General features: G+C 40.7%; 1 protein-coding gene across 1 annotated transcript; it reads left to right on the forward strand.

Moving 5' to 3' along the window:
* Window positions 1-2024: 2024 nt before the first annotated feature.
* On the forward strand, window positions 2025-15362 carry LOC106565670 (guanine nucleotide-binding protein G(t) subunit alpha-2). The gene is made up of 9 exons (XM_014133022.3): window positions 2025-2377; window positions 9776-9818; window positions 12173-12314; window positions 12535-12692; window positions 12806-12934; window positions 13105-13234; window positions 13726-13879; window positions 14077-14283; window positions 14532-15362. The coding sequence occupies exons 1-8, from the start codon at window positions 2260-2262 to the stop codon at window positions 14265-14267; spliced, it is 1065 nt and encodes a 354-aa protein (XP_013988497.1). The 5' UTR covers window positions 2025-2259; the 3' UTR covers window positions 14268-14283; window positions 14532-15362.
* The last annotated feature ends 768 nt before the right edge of the window (window positions 15363-16130 follow it).

Genomic DNA, 16130 nt, shown 5'->3' on the forward strand with positions numbered 1-16130 from the left:
GGCGCAAGGCTCTCAACCTTCACCTCTCTCAAGTCCGTACGGGAGTTGCAGCAATGAGACAAGACTGTAACCACCAATTGGATACCACGAAATTGGGGAGACAACGGGGTAAAAACATATATTTTTTTGAAGGACAAGAAAAACTTACGAGAAGAAAAAAAAAATCATGGTGGTGAGTCAACCATGAGTCAGGTGTGCCAGATATAAAGCTTCCAATGGATGACATCACTGCACCTCAATCCACCTCAAACGCCCTCAGATGAACAGTAATTCATATTGCACAAAATGAGGCCAGAATCCTGAGGCTAGAATAGTAAGATAGTGTAGTCATCCACTCTTCCTCACTCACTTAAAGGCTCTGTAATACTTTCCCAGGCATTTCTCCCACTCAGACAAGTAGGGCAGAAAGACACACACAAAATATTATCTATTTATAGTCTATATATGTTGTAGCCTGCACATAGTGACACACTTTTTTTTAGTTTTTTTGGTTAAAGAGTTGGATGAGATGTGAATGAACATATTTAAAACTTGTCTAGTGTCCACCTCAGTCACTCTCAGATTAACTCAAGTAGTTCATACTGAACAGTGTCCTGGGGACAGTTGGATGTGCATTTATCCAATCACCCTCTTACTTCCTACTTACTTTCAAGGGTCTAACTGGCGGACTAGTCACTCAGGTGAGCAGAGAGGGAAGAGCTATTCTGAAAGAGGGGTGGACTAGTATCATTATACTTGTTCCCTGCTACTGTACCACCAGCACTGCACTGCACACCCCGGCACCTCTCAACCAGCGCCCCTCTCACAGTAAGTGGCCATCTGCTGGCCTAAGCTGTGGCCCAAGATTTAACAGGGGCTTCTGGATAATCTTGTCAACAGATCAGCTACACCAGGCCAATCCCATGATAAAGTAGGTAGCATATAGTCAAAGATCGAAGGGTCAGAATTAGAAAGGGACAACGGGATTGGAGGATGCCCTAATTAGCAACCCAATGTCTGGCTTTTTGTCTTCATTCAGCACAGTTAGAGCCACCTACCTAGTTGGTTAACCACAACTACAGTGCCACTCCATTTGAGTTTGTTCACATAAAGTATGCAACGCTATATCAGGTGTATGAAGCATTTTTACATTAGAATGACCTTAGTTACTCTGTTACAACCAAGGCCGGTCAAACAGTAGCTAACTGTTCATAGCTCTTTTGTTTTGTCGCAGAGTTGGAGTTCACTACATGCAAAGTTTTGGAGATGAAAATTCCTAACAAAATACATTTATAAAGAACAGATCTTTCAATTAGGCACATGCAAGCACAGAAGGCACTGTGCACAGAAGGCACACTGCTGAGTACAGTAAATCTCTGTGCTGACCCATGACACAGTTTTCTGAGATGAGTGAAATCTCCCTCTGTTCACATTGTCTCTCTCCTCATCTGAGTGTAAAAGGCCAGTGACGTATGATTTATTGTAAGTGGTAGAGCTTGACCAGAAAGGCAAAACTGTTGTTTAATGCCTTCTATCCTCAACAGATCACTCAGCCCGTGCCAGGAAACGAGACCTGATGCCTTTTAAACTCTCCATCCTTCACCAGCATAGTCACAAAGCTAAGGTCTTACGTTGTAGAAATGCCTTATGATCACATGGCCTTCACAGTCAAATCCCAAAGTGACAAATAATGTATTTTCATGGCTCAGATTTGCATGCCAATTGTCACTGGCCATAGAACAAAAAGAACACCTGACACCATCTATTTTTGAGTCATACTTGACAGAAGCTGGGCGAGCTAAATTGTGCAAGAGGAAGTCAACTTGGAACATCCATTTGTTCTCTATTTCTAATCCACCCATCTCTTTCTAAATCCAATGGAGTTTGCCATTTTTAACCTTCACTTTTGCCCTCTGATTCATCCTAATTGGATCTAACGGTTCCCATGGGAACGCCAGAAAAAGCCCTACCCAATCCCAACCTGACTGCAAGACGTGAGGTTTAGCGTGGGGGAATTAGGGAGGGCTAACACCAGAGAGGACAGCTTCCCTTATTCCCCAAGCAGTGATTGTCTGACTGTGTGTCAGTATACATCTCCGGTGCCCTCATCCTCCAGTCACCAACCACAGACTGAGGCCAGGATCCCCTGTTCCCAGCCCCCACCTCTGCCTCCCTCTGTCCCTGTCTCCCAGTGCACCCCTCAGACGCCGGGAGCGGCCGGCTGCATTTCCGTACCACACAGGATCTTGGCTTGAAAGAGTGATAAAAAAAAAGTAAAAAATGGGAGCCGGAGGAAGTGTCGAAGACAAGGCATTAGCCGCAAAGTCCAAGGAGCTGGAAAAGCAGCTGGCGGAGGATGCAGACAAAGAATCCAAGACAGTCAAGCTTCTGCTGCTTGGTAAGGAGCTGTTGTGCGTGTGGGGCTTCTTCTGAAAGTGCAGAAAAGTAGAATGGGGCCCTCAACTGGCTTATGGTCTGTTAGCATATAAACCTGAACAGTGTCTGATGCAAATGCTTAGGATAAGCATAATCTTCTTTAAAAAACTGAAAAAAAGATATTGGTTGGAGATGAGAAACTACAGTATGTGCCCTGTTCTTGGAGAAATATTCACACCGCTTTTTTTCTTGTCAAAGTTGGGGGGCATTGTATTGGAAATTGCACAGCAATAAAAGTTACAAATAGTTTAAGTTTGAGGTTTTGCGATGAGGCAGCCATACCAACCTGTATGAGCTTAAGCATAATATAAGATTTACATTGGTAGGTTACACTAATGACAACATTTGTGAATATTCACTGGTGAAGTTGGCATAGTTGTTGTGAATTCTTTAACACTTTGATATGGTCACTTGATCGATGGAACTCTTTTCTCAAGGTCATTCTGGAACATTTTCAGTAGCTAAATAGAAGCTCTTGTGGAAACACCTCTGAAATGATCAGAATTTGGATAAATGTAATACGCTTTTCCATTTGTGTAACACTTCCAGACTTGTGGAAACTTGCCAATGCTGAAATGGTACATTCAAAAACGGGCTTAACCTATTAGGAATATTCAAATCAGGACTCTAGCGTTGGTCCTGATATTGTATCTAAGTCTCAGGTATATATGAAAAGAGCTTAACAGTAAAAGTTATTAAAGTAGTTCATAATCTGTTATATACTGTATTGGTGTTCTGTCTTTGCAAATGAACTATATTTGCACATTCAACATGACCCATGTCACTACAACACAGTCTGGATGCAAACAGATAAACATGTCAAGCTGAAAGTAGCTTACATTAAATCAGATAAGCCCAAGAGTGACTGCTGCTGTTACCTCAAGACTGAGATGAGAAATCGTAGGGCTTGTGAGGTCAGAGGTGTAAAAAAACACCATAGTAAAAGGCAATAACATTTCTATTGACTGAAACATCAAGTTCTCTCATACTGACATAATCTGTATGACAGTCGTTACTGTAGTATAGGGTGTATGGGATAATTTAATGTTTCTCAGCAGCAATAAAGTTAATAGCTGAGTAAGTTCACCTGAATGGAACGTGTTGATTCATAACTAGGCTACTAGAAGGGAAGTTGTAAGTCTATTTCTATATTAGTGACATCAATATACATTTTGATCCTGAGAAAGGTCTGGAAAGTGTAAAATATGGAGCGTTACTTAGCAGGGAATCAGATTAGTGTTAATGTTTGGTTCTGAAAGGATTGGAAGAGCCCTATGTTGTCTTCATAGGTTATGAAACCAGGCTTATATATTTCTGTATAAATGGCCAAGGTTAGGAATGTTGACATATTAGATGCATTTTTTCAATACAGTATGTAAAACAATGAGCTGTAGATACGTGTCATGAGCTCTGGTTATAAATAGCTTTGTGAGAGTTCAGGGGCAGGATTTAGTAAGCTTTTCTCATAGGATCATGGTAACCCAATTATGCTTTCTTTCCTGCCACTTAGACTCCCTGTAATCATTTCTCTAGCACTGGGTTACAACATGGCCCCACCTTGCAAAATGCATTATCAAATGCTAATTAGTAATGTCACAGAGACAAAAAGTAAGGGCCAAGCTAATTGACAAGGGCCAAATAGAGCAATTCTGCAATTCTGAGGAGCCAAATACAACAAGTACCAAGCCACTAAAAGGTTGCAGACTATAGAGTCAACAGAGGACTACCAGAGAAACTCAGTTGGGTCAACCATCAGAGTAACCAGAGCAAGCAGCAACAAAAGCTCATTAGGATCAATTACAGGAGCCAATTACTATCTGGGCCATAGATCATGCATTTACAATAATGGAGCAAGAACGTCCACCTGAGTTTACAACAGATCAAAGATGCAGATGTTACATCCAGTACACCATAACCCCTGTCTACACCCCTCACTAACAGTAAATAGGGGCCATGGTCCACATTTTAAACTAAACCAATGAGATACAGTGGCAGCTGAAGCAATTGGTCAAATATTGACACATTGCAAAAGTGAAGTCCTGTGAAATGGCTGACCCACAATCCAGTTGGCAGTACTGCAACCATAACATTGTGAGTTGAGGCTCTGTGGACGAAAATCAGCAATTAAATGCCATCAATCCTCATGTCTCATGTTGCTCCTGCAGAACACAACACAGATGCAACACAGCCAACTCTCTGGCAGAACTATGGAGTAACAATTACTAAACACAAAGTTGTTCTGCATTTTGAATGACATGTATGTGAAACATCTCTAACATCTCTATCTATCTCTAACATCTGGGGTGGCAGCGTAGCCCAGCGTAGCCTAGTGGGGTACAAGGTACAAAATCTGTTGTTCTGCTCCTGAACAAGGCAGTTAACCCACTGTTCCTAGGCTGTCATTGAAAATAAGAATTTGTTCTTAACTGACTTGCCTAGTAAAAATAAAATATTACTTTTGTCATATTCAACAACATTTGCTGTCAGAGCATGTCTTGGGTGCAAGAACAGTGACTACTCAACCCTTGCTTAAAAAGAAAGAAGCAATTGAACATTGCCTTGGCAGAAGGACATTTTCTGTAGCTCCATGGGTGAGCCACTTTATCTGATACACGGTGCCATCTTCTGGTTCTAAGCTGAAGTTGGGAGATGCTTCAGGTATCAATGACAGATTAGTATTTACAGTATTATTAGGCCAACAGTTTATTTCTGTGTCAGCCCATTTTAGTATTTTCTTTTATCGGGAGGTAGGGATTCAAGTGATAGGTATGAGTTTAAACTAGGTCTCTGTTTATTTAAAGCAGTTTTAAAACGAGATTGGTGTTGAAGTTTTTTTACAGGATGAAAATATATTCTGCTTTTTGGGAAACATGGAACCTCAAGATACCATCAAAACAACCATGAAATCAGAGATGCAATTGCTTACAGCCATTTGGCACAAATAAAGCATGGATTAGTGAAGACGTGTTGCAGAGACAGCCCATTAAGCACGGATCGACACTACGTTTTGGACATCTTGTTTTGGTCCTGTCTGGACCGGCGATCTTTTACTTTGTGTGGTCCGGACAGCCTTGATTTCAACGTCGGACTGAACCGAATCTTAACCAAGTTTCACAAGTTTGGACAACACAGTACAGTAGAGCACAGTACATTACAGTACAATACATAACATCTAAGTATAGTACAGTACAATAGAGCACAGCAGAGCTCAGTACATTACAGAACAGAAAATAAAAGTACAGTACAGTAGAGCACAGTAGAGTGAAGTACAGCAAAGTACAGTATAATGCGCTCTACTCTAAGGTACTCTACTGAACTAAACTGTACTGCACTGTGCCCTACTCTACCGTAATCTACTGAATAAAACTACCGTCCTGTACTTTGCTGTACTGGGCTGTTCAAACTTCTGAAACATGACCTAAACATCTATCTGTTCAGATTTCACATTTGTATTTGTTTGGGTGCCGAGTTTATTAGAATAATACCCAGCAAGGTATGCAAGTGTTTGTTTTTACATTTACATTTTGGTCATTCAGCGGACGCTCTTATGCAGAGTGCATTCAACCACGGTAGATAAACAACAACATATCACAATCATAGCGACAACAAAAAAGATCTGTAACTGTTGCTGAGAATGTTATTGTAGTTGAAGTGGTCTGTTGGATAATTCTGTAGGTTGGACTACTTTGAACTTGCCTGGCTGACTTGACCCATGTCACTCACAGCGCAGGAAGAGTTGTGACACACATTAACATTTGTTAATGCAATATTTGTTCAGAAAATGCGTGACGGGTTTGATTGGTTCTCTCAAATGTTTTTTTGTTGAAAATCCAACTGTTGTAATAGAAGGGGGTGGAGCTTAGGGGCTGTGTGTGACTGAGCAAGTGGGTGTTTGTGAGAAAGACACAAAGGAGAGCCAACCAGTAAAATCACAGCCACCTTTCATTATTGGCACATTGTGCTGACAACATCAAAAGAGACATTCAAGACTCTGAAGTCAGGAGGACTTTGAGAGTTAGGTGTTAGCCAGACAAACTTTGAACATGTCGTTGCCAGTTTTAAAGCTTTTGATCTTCAGTTGGCTCCTCCTTCCTTTATGGATTTTAAAATAATTGTGATATAATGCTTACTTCATTGTGCAGTGGAAATTTGTCCATAGAATCAATGACCAAAAAATACGTATTTTCACGTCTGTAAATTATGTATTTTCAACTTTCATTCAGAACCAAACATGAACCTGATTTCAACATCCAGAAAATATGTATTTTCAAAGTCCGGAAAATACAGTACCAGTCAAAGGTTTGGACACAGCTACCCATTCAAGGGTTATTATTTTTATTTTTTTTACTATTTCCTACATTGTAAATAATAGTCAAAACTAGTCAAAACTATGAAATAACACATACAGAATCATGTAGTAACCAAAAAAGTGTTAAACAAATCAAAATATATTTTAGATTCTTCAAAGTAGCCACCTTTTGCCTTGATGACAGCTTTGCACACTATTGGCAATCTCTCAACCAGCTTCATGAGGAATGCTTTTCCAACAGTCACAAAGACACGGCGGTTGGAACCAAAAATCTCAAATTTGGACAACTCAGACCAAAGGATAGATTTCCACCAGTCTAATGTCCATTGTTTGTGTTTCTTGGCCCAAGCAAGTCTTCTTATTTTTGATGTCCTTTAGTAGTGGTTTCATTGCAGCAATTCGACCATGAAGGCCTGATTCACGCAGTCTCCTCTGAACAGTTCATCTTGAGATGTGTCTGTTACTTGAACTGTGAAACATTTATTTGGTCTGCAATTTCTGAGGCTGGTAACTCTAATGAACTTATCCTCTGCAGCAGAGGTAACTCTGCATCTTCCTTTCCTGTGGTGGTCCTCATGAGATCCAGTTTCATCATAGCGCTTGATGGTTTTTGCGACTGCACTTGAAGAAACTTTAAACGTTTTTGACATTTTCCGTATTGACTGACCTTCAAGTTTTAAAGTAATGATGGTCTGTCGTTACTCTTTGATTTTTTGAGCTGTTCTTGCCATAATATGGACTTGGTCTTTTACCAAATAGGGAAATCTTCTGTATACCACCCCTACCTTGTCACAACACAACTGATTGGCTCAAATGCAATAAGAAGGAAAGAAATTCCACAAAATTAACTTTCAACAAGGCACTCCTGTTAATTGAAATGCATTCCAAGTGACTACCTCATGAAGCTGGTTGAGAGAATGCCAAGAGTGTACAAAGCTGTCATCAAGGCAAAGGGTGGCTACTTTGAAGACTCAAATATAAAATATATTTTTAATTTGTTTAACACTTTTTTGGTTGCCACATGATTCCATATGTGTTATTTCATAGTTTTGATGTCTTCACTATTATTCTACAATGTAGAAAATAGTGCAAATAAAGAAAAGCCCTGGAATGAGTAGGTGTGTCCAATCTTTTGACTGGTACTATACGCATTTTCAACTTTCATTCAGAACCGAAAATTAACCCGATTTCAACGTCTGGAAAAAACACATTTCACCTTCTATTTAAAGGATGGGCAACTGGCTGTTTTATTGTCACATACATTGGATAGGTGCAGTAAAATGCGTTGTTTTACAGGGTCAGCCATAGTAGTACGGCACCCCTGGAGCCTTGCTCAAAGGCACATAGATTTTTCACCTCTCGTATTCAAACCAACGACCTTTCTGTTACTGTCCCAACGCTCTAACTGCTAGGCTACCTGCCGCCCTAATAGTAGAATAGAGGTGCACAATTTCGAAATTTGGTTGTGCATCAGAGTTTTCCTATTGTTATGTCAGTCACTGACAGTCACTCAGTTAGCTAAACATTTTAGTCTAGCCGGCTATCTAGTTAGTCTAGCCGGCTATCTAAACGTAGTAATCATGGTTGAATTACCGACCGGTGGGCCCTCATTGATTTTGTTAGTCACTTTCACTCAGATATAATATAAAAAACTGGAAAAATGTCCCTCCACCCTATGGCAACGTGTATAATTGCAAAATAAATGCTGTAAAACTGCAAAAATACATCTCCGCCCCATGGCAAAATGTGTAGAATTGCAGCAAACTTGCTTTAAAATTGCAACATGTTCTCAATGCCCCATGGCAAAATGTGTAGAATTGCAGGAAATTAACTCATTTGTCTCTACGCTGTCAAGAGGGGGTCCACTAAAATGTTTTGCTCACAAGGTGGAGAGGTCAACAAAATTCCACTTAGTGCCCCTAAAAGGCTATAGGGTTGGCTCTGACTGCATGTGTGGGTATGAATGTGAGTACACAGACCCGTGAGCCACTGCGGCTCCTCATGATGAGTTTTCCTGGAGGCCCCCACCCCCATCAAAGTTGCCTATCCTTGGTTCAGAACCTAAAATGTACCAAACTTCAACGTCTGGAGAGAATACGTCTTTTCAACATAATTTTGCCTACTGGGAGGCTTCTGGTTATTACCTTAAACCTTTACCTACACATGAGTAAGAGAATAAGCAGCAACAGAGTGTAGAGGTAAACCAACCATCCTGCAGAAATTAAACAGTTGTGATAACTGACATCAGGTCAAGAAGACAGAGCAGTGACGTCTTCGCTTATCGGACAATCCTCTGAAAGGCTTTTCAACCCCAGGCCTCCTTACCCAAGGCCTCTAAAATCCCTCCATTTAGCCCTGAGCTAATAAGGTCACTGGCCTCTGCTAAACCATTGGGACAGATGTCAATCACATTAGCCATAAACCCTTTCATACACCCAATTCAAAATAGTCAGGAATCTTAGATGGCCCCCTTGAGGTGGCGTGTGGAACAACAAATTAGCTCGTGGTGACAATCTTGTTTGATATAAACCCAGAGTGAAATTAGTTTACTGGTATTATCACATAAAAAGTCACTGCTCATCTAAGTCTGCCCTATGGCCCAGAACTTGTTTACACTATTCCCATTCCCCCCACTAAGTGTGTTGTTACAGTTCATGCAGAGAAATGGGCCAAGCTGTTAGTGTAGTGTGTAATGGGAAATATCCTATCGGATATGCAATGATACAAATGCAACAACAACATGCAGAAACAAAGCTAAACACAAAACAGAAGATCATGATGGAACGGATGTGAAAGAACTGTAACTGTCAGTTTTGCAACACCACTGAATGCTTGTCATTTCGTGTGTCTAAAAGCACTGGATCTGTGGCAGTGGAGGGGATGGGCAACTGCTGAGGTTCCTCTTTCACTATGTGCCATCATTATAAATCTCTTTGCTTATGCTATGTTTCGGCCCTTGGGTTCCCTTTAACCAACTACAGAGTGAATGATGATGTGTTTGTACGTGGGAAAGCCCTTGTAACATATCTACTTCTTATTTTGTTTTACCAGGTGCTGGTGAGTCTGGGAAGAGCACAATTGTTAAGCAAATGAAGTGAGTATAACAAAACAAACGCATTGCATCTCTCATTCCTCCTCACTCACATGCAGGAAACCTTGTCCAAATACTGTAACATCACTCTAAAAGGTGTAAACTGGGTGTTCAACAAGATGGACTAAGTTAATAGCTCATAATCACAACAAAATTAACCATAATAGAATAGATTGTGGTGGCTACAATTGACATGTACCCTTACAGAACAAAACACTTGCTGCAACAAGTACCAGTTCTTTCCACTAGTGATTGTTGGTATGTATTTATTTGGACAGTGAAGATAAACGTTTAATTTGGCTCTATACTCCAGCATTTTGAATTTGAGATCAAATGTTTTCACCTTTTATTTTAGGGTATTTTCATACCTGTTTAGAAATGAATGCACTTTATGTATCGAGTCCCCACATTTGAAGCGGTCATAAGTACACTTTATATACACAAAAGTATTCAAATGACTGAATTTGACTATTTCAGCCACACCTGTTGCTGATAGGTGTATAAAAATCAAGCACACAGTCATGCAATCTCCATAGACAAACATTGGAAGTAGAATGGCCTTACTGAAGAGCTCAGTTACTTTCAACACAGCACCGTCATAGGATGCCACTTTTCCAACAAGTCAGTTCGTAAAATGTATGCCCTGCTAGAGCTGCCACGGTCAACTGTAAGTGCTGTTATTGTGAAGTGGAAACGTCTAGGAGCAACAACGGCTCAGCCACGAAGTGGTAGGCCACAGAAGCTCACAGAATGGGACCGCAGAGTGCTGAAGCGTGTAAAAATCATCTGCAACACTCACTACAGAGTTCCAAACTGCCTCTCGACGCAACGTTAGCACAAGAACTGTTCATCGGGAGCTTAATGAAATGGGTTTCCATGGCCGAGCAGGCGGATACAATCCTAAGATCACAATGTGCAATGCTAAGCTGGAGTGGTGTAAATCTCGCCGCCATTGGACTCTGGAGCAGTGGAAACGCGTTCTCTGGAGTGATGAATCCCACATCACCATCTTGCAGTCCGACAAACAGATCTTGGTTTGGCAGATGCCAGGAGAACGCTACCTTCCCGAATGCATAGTACCAACTGTAAAGTTTGGTGGAGGAGGAATAATCGTCTGAGGCTGTTTTTCATGGTTTGGGGTAGGCCCCTTAGATCCAGTGAAGGAAAATCTTAATGCTACAGCATACAATGACATTCTAGACGATTCTGTGCTTCCAACTTTGAGGCAACAGTTGGGGAAGGCCCTTTCGTCTTTCAGCATGACAATGCCCCTGTGCACAAAGCGAGGTCCATACAGAAAAGGTTTGTCAAGATCGGTGTGGAAAAACTTGACTGTCCTGCACAGAGCCCTGACCTCAACCTCATTGAACACCTTTGGGATGAATTGGAATGCCGACTGCAAGCCAGGCCTAATCGTCCAACATCAGTGCCTGACCTCACTAATGCTCATGGCTGAATGGAAGCAAGTCCCCGCAGCAATGTTCCAACGTCTAGTGGAAAACCTTCCCAGAAGAGTGGAGGCTGTTATAGCAGCAAAGGGGGGGGACCAACTCCATATTAATGCCCATGATTTTGGAATGAGATGTTTGACCAGCTTTGGTCATGTAGTGTATTTAAACAAATTCACTTATAATGTATTGCATTTAGTCAAATGTTTAGCATTTGGTCCCATATTCTTAGCATGCAATGACTACATTAAGCTTGTGACTACAAACTTGTTGGATGCATTTGCAGTTTGTTTTGGTTGTGTGTCAGAGTTACAGATGCACATAGATCATGCCCCCAAAACATACCTCTCGCCATTACCAATAACAGGGGAGGTTCATATTTTTGGTGGGGTATAATATTTATGCTTCTTTTTCACTCATCATTAATGATTGTGTGTAATCATGGTAGCATCCACATTAATGTAGAAACATATTCTATTCTTACTTACAATAAAAGTGACTCCAAAATGACACAATACATTATTTACCATGCATTGCTTTTGGGCACAACAATCCAAAACACAACCAAAACAAACTGCAAATGTATCCAACAAGTTTGTAAAGTCACAAGTTTCATGTAGTCATAAGTGAATTTGTCCAAATACCATCAAATGGGAGGACTAGATACGTAACATGCTTTCATTTCTATACTGTAAAACAGATATATATGAATATACTCTCAATTAAAAAGTGACATTCTGTACTGTCACCTCATATAAAACATTTGATATCAAATCCAAAATGCTGGAGTAGAGCCAAATGAAAAGTTATCTTCACTGTCCGAATAAATACGTAGGGGAGTGCATAATGCCAGTTGTATTTCAAACTGTAATTACAACCCAACTGTTTTCTTCCTCTTATGTTGGGTAGAATTCTCCATCAAGGTGGTTATACCAAAGAAGAACAATTGGAGTTCAGGGCAATCATCTATGGTAACATCCTGCAGTCTGCTCTGGCCATCATCAGAGGCATGGAGATGCTGTCCATTGACTTTGGATCACCAAAAGGAAGTGTGAGTCCCACTCTGCATCTTTAACCCCTTCTGATCCTCCAAACAGACAATGACACACACTGATAGACATTGACACACCGGCAGAAGTTTCGGTAATTGCACGTTATTCAAAAAGAAAGAACAACAATACATTGTTAGCTTAGCTAATTAGCTACTTTAGAATGGAAGGAAATTGAAGTTTTAGTAGCGGTAAAACTCACCATTTGACTTCATGGTGCAGGAAGACGGGCAGAAGCTGTCCAACCTGTCAGACTCCATTGAAGAGGGCTCCATGCCCCCTGAGCTGGCTGATGTCATCAAGAGGCTGTGGAGTGACACTGGTGTCCAGGCCTCCTTCGAGAGAGCAGCCGAGTATCAGCTCAATGACTCTGCTGGCTAGTGAGTGTCACAGCAACTGTTATAGTCTGTTATGACAGTCATATCTTTGCTGGTACGTGTGAGAGTGATTATGTGGGCCTGGATGTATGCTAAACTGAAATCTCGCTAAACAGCTACCTTGGAGAATTGGACAGAATCACAAAGTCTGATTACCTGCCCAATGAGCAGGATGTGCTGCGTTCTCGAGTCAAGACAACTGGTATCATCGAGGAGCAGTTCTCCTGCAAAGAGCTGCATTTCAGGTGAGGGAATGTTTGCCAAGCATGGGAGACCACAAGCGGCCAGTAGTGGATCTCTACATCCTTGTAGCGTGTTAATTCCCTTTGATCTTGGGTATGATTTTGCACAATCATCGGTTAAGTCTGTAAAGTCAGATGTTAACATCTCACTTCTTTAACTTCTCTTCTGACAGGATGTTTGATGTGGGCGGCCAGCGGTCGGAGAGAAAGAAGTGGATCCATTGTTTCGAGGGTGTAACCTGCATCATCTTCTGCGGAGCCCTCAGTGCTTATGACATGGTGCTCGTAGAAGACGATGAAGTGGTGGGTTTGGTTCTACAGTTGACCTCTGAAAGGTCCAATAGTTTGTAACAGTTGTGGCCCTTTATGTCCAAATGTACTTTTGTACTGTTTACTTCCAGTTCTCTTTTTTTGCTGTGATCCGTTTGGTAAGATTGAAAGAGCACCATGATTTCTGATTCTAACTGAAGAGTATTTTCTCCAGTCTGACTTTGAAGTAAACAATGGATTATTCAGTCACAAGGTTACAGAACTCTACTGTCCCATCACATGTTAAAGTCCCTAAGGACATAGCTCAGATGACTGAACAATATGATTGCTTCACAGTCCTATGCCTGATACCACCACCCCAGTTCAAGCACAGAAGACATGTAGTGTTTGTGTGCTAGCCAAAGGCCCAAAATAGGAAGCAAGATCATATCTTTGGTTTAAAGTAGTTATTATACTAATCCAGCCTGAGGGAGGCTGGATGAAACAGAGATTGTTGGCACTAACTTTCATCCTCTTCTCCACAGAACCGTATGCATGAGTCGCTCCACTTGTTCAACAGTATCTGCAACCACAGGTTCTTCGCCACCACCTCCATTGTGCTCTTCCTCAACAAGAAGGATCTTTTTGAAGAGAAGATCAAAAAGGTCCACCTCAGCATCTGCTTCCCAGACTACGATGGTAAGAGTAACCACAAGTAAAAACAGCATAGTACGATTTCCCACGAGCAGGAATGAAGGAAATGTTCTGTGTCTTCTTCTGCAATATGATGTAGCGGCAAGATACTAGACAACAGAATATGTACTGTCAATTTCATCACCTACAATTTTAAACAAATGAGAACCACTTTATAAGCTGCCCGCTTTCTCTCCCACTAGGCCCCAACACGTATGATGATGCCAGTGACTACATCAAGAAGCAGTTTGAGGAGCTGAACATGAAGAAGGGTGTCAAAGAAATCTATTCCCACTTGACCTGCGCCACGGACACAAAGAACGTCGAGATTGTGTTCGGAGCCGTGACAGACATCATTATCAAAGAGAACCTAAAATCTTGCGGTCTGTTCTAAGCAGATACACAAAGAGGTACAGTAGTTATTGCGTTGGTTCTTGAATTCCAAATCGACGCCTAGCCTATACATAGACACTTCTACTAGATTTGGACAATCAGATAATAGACTTGCCTCAGACTAGGTGAAATTTTCACCATGATGGATACATCCATCCAATCTTTTCAGATTTAAAGTGCCTCAAGGGTAGGTTAAATTTGGAATTCAGCATCTTATTCTTTTGTTATTTTTTTGCCTAAAAAAATGTAACTTTCTTCCTCACAGATTGTATTTTTTCCCCTCATCCCTTCACTTGGATTCATGTTGAAGTTGAGCAGTAGGAACAGAAGGCACAACAGAAGGCTTTGTAATATCATAAGACTCTTCAATTCTACACTATCCCTTCATTCCTAACTCCCAACACACTAAATTATGAGTAATGAAGGCAAACACTAAGAAAACAGCTCCTAATTTACTCCAAAGGGAGTCAACACACATGTCCAACAAATCGAACAAAGATGGCAACATGTTCCTCGCGGAGACAATGTGGATGATGTCCTTTAGATGGAAATGTGGATAAGAAGTCAGAAGAACAACCGAATGAACACGTTTGATATAGGTACTTTATTAGATAGTCTGGGTTATTTCTGGCTCTAAAATGGTTTGTGTTGAGGAAAGTGTATAAAGCTGCTCATGGAATCCAATTGATAAACTTATGAAAGGATACATTTTGAAGTGATCCATCTTACTCAACATGGTCAGAGTGAAGTCCTTTCCAGTAACATTGTTCTTGCCCAATGATTATCTAGTTCTGTTTGGATATGCTTACTGTTTCGCACCAGATGTAACACAGTAAAAAGTTTTTCAGCTAATTTCAATCAGCGAGTTCAAATAGCTGGAATTTAAGAAAAAAGTACCATCAAAACAAGTTAGCAATGTATTTTGTAAATAGGGGAACTTAAACATTAATATTCAAATACATTATCAAAATGTTCAACATCAGTGACATGTTTAGTGATGTGCATGTATATTCCATTTTGACTACTGACAAATGAACCTGTAACTGACCTGTCTTGTGAAAGATAAACATAAAAAATAAAAATGTACACATAGCAACTGCAATTTCTGCATGTCATCATTCTTTGTATTTTTTTTTAACGAAGATGTGATGTGACCTTTAGGCCAAACAAAGTTGATTTACTGTTTAAAGGAATACATTTTTTGAAAAGTGAGGGGAGCGAGCAAATAAAAATATGAACATGTAAAATAAAATGTCAACCCCTTGTAAAAACACTAAACAACCTTAATACAACACCTTACCAAGACATTTTTTCCTTTTTGCATAATGGTTTTGGAATTGACACTCACAGGGACCACAGTTTGAGTCCTGGTCAGGGTACCCCCCTGATGAACTACATTGATGTCATGTTTTGTAGCCATGTGAGTGCTCGACTTGGACTGTTACCATTTAGGTGCAGGATACCTACAACACTATTTAACTAATATTCTATAAAGATGAACAAGAGCTCAAGCATTAGAACATTTGAGGTGCTGGTACTCAGCTCAGCTCCGGTGAGCTCCTGTCCAAGTCAAGCACATAATCCAAAAGGAAGGCTACAGGTAATCTTTTTTCCTAAAATTACTGTTTGCGATTTACAAATGATTACTTTGATTCACAGGATCCGATTCACCACACTTGAACCAAATCACAAATACTACAAGGGCAAAGTGAATCGTTTAAAATAATAAATACATTTTAAAAATGTGATTCGTATGAATTTAACCTATTAACTAGGCAAGTCAGTTAAGAACAAATTCTTATTTACAACGACGGCCTACCCCGGACGACGCTGGGCTAATTGTGCGCCACCCTATGGGACTCCC

Source organism: Salmo salar, chromosome 12 (genome assembly GCF_965601325.2).
Source record: "Salmo salar chromosome 12, fSalSal1, whole genome shotgun sequence".
NCBI classification, from domain to species: Eukaryota; Metazoa; Chordata; class Actinopteri; order Salmoniformes; family Salmonidae; genus Salmo; species Salmo salar.

Excerpts from the sequence above, each read along its gene's own strand:
- LOC106565670 (XM_014133022.3), top strand. The coding sequence starts at position 2,260 with ATGGGAGCCGGAGGAAGTGTCGAAGACAAGGCATTAGCCGCAAAGTCC. Across the intron at positions 12,693-12,805 it reads CTCAATGACTCTGCTGGCTA|CTACCTTGGAGAATTGGACA; the intron begins GTGAGTGTCACA and ends CTCGCTAAACAG. Across the intron at positions 12,935-13,104 it reads TGCAAAGAGCTGCATTTCAG|GATGTTTGATGTGGGCGGCC; the intron begins GTGAGGGAATGT and ends CTCTTCTGACAG.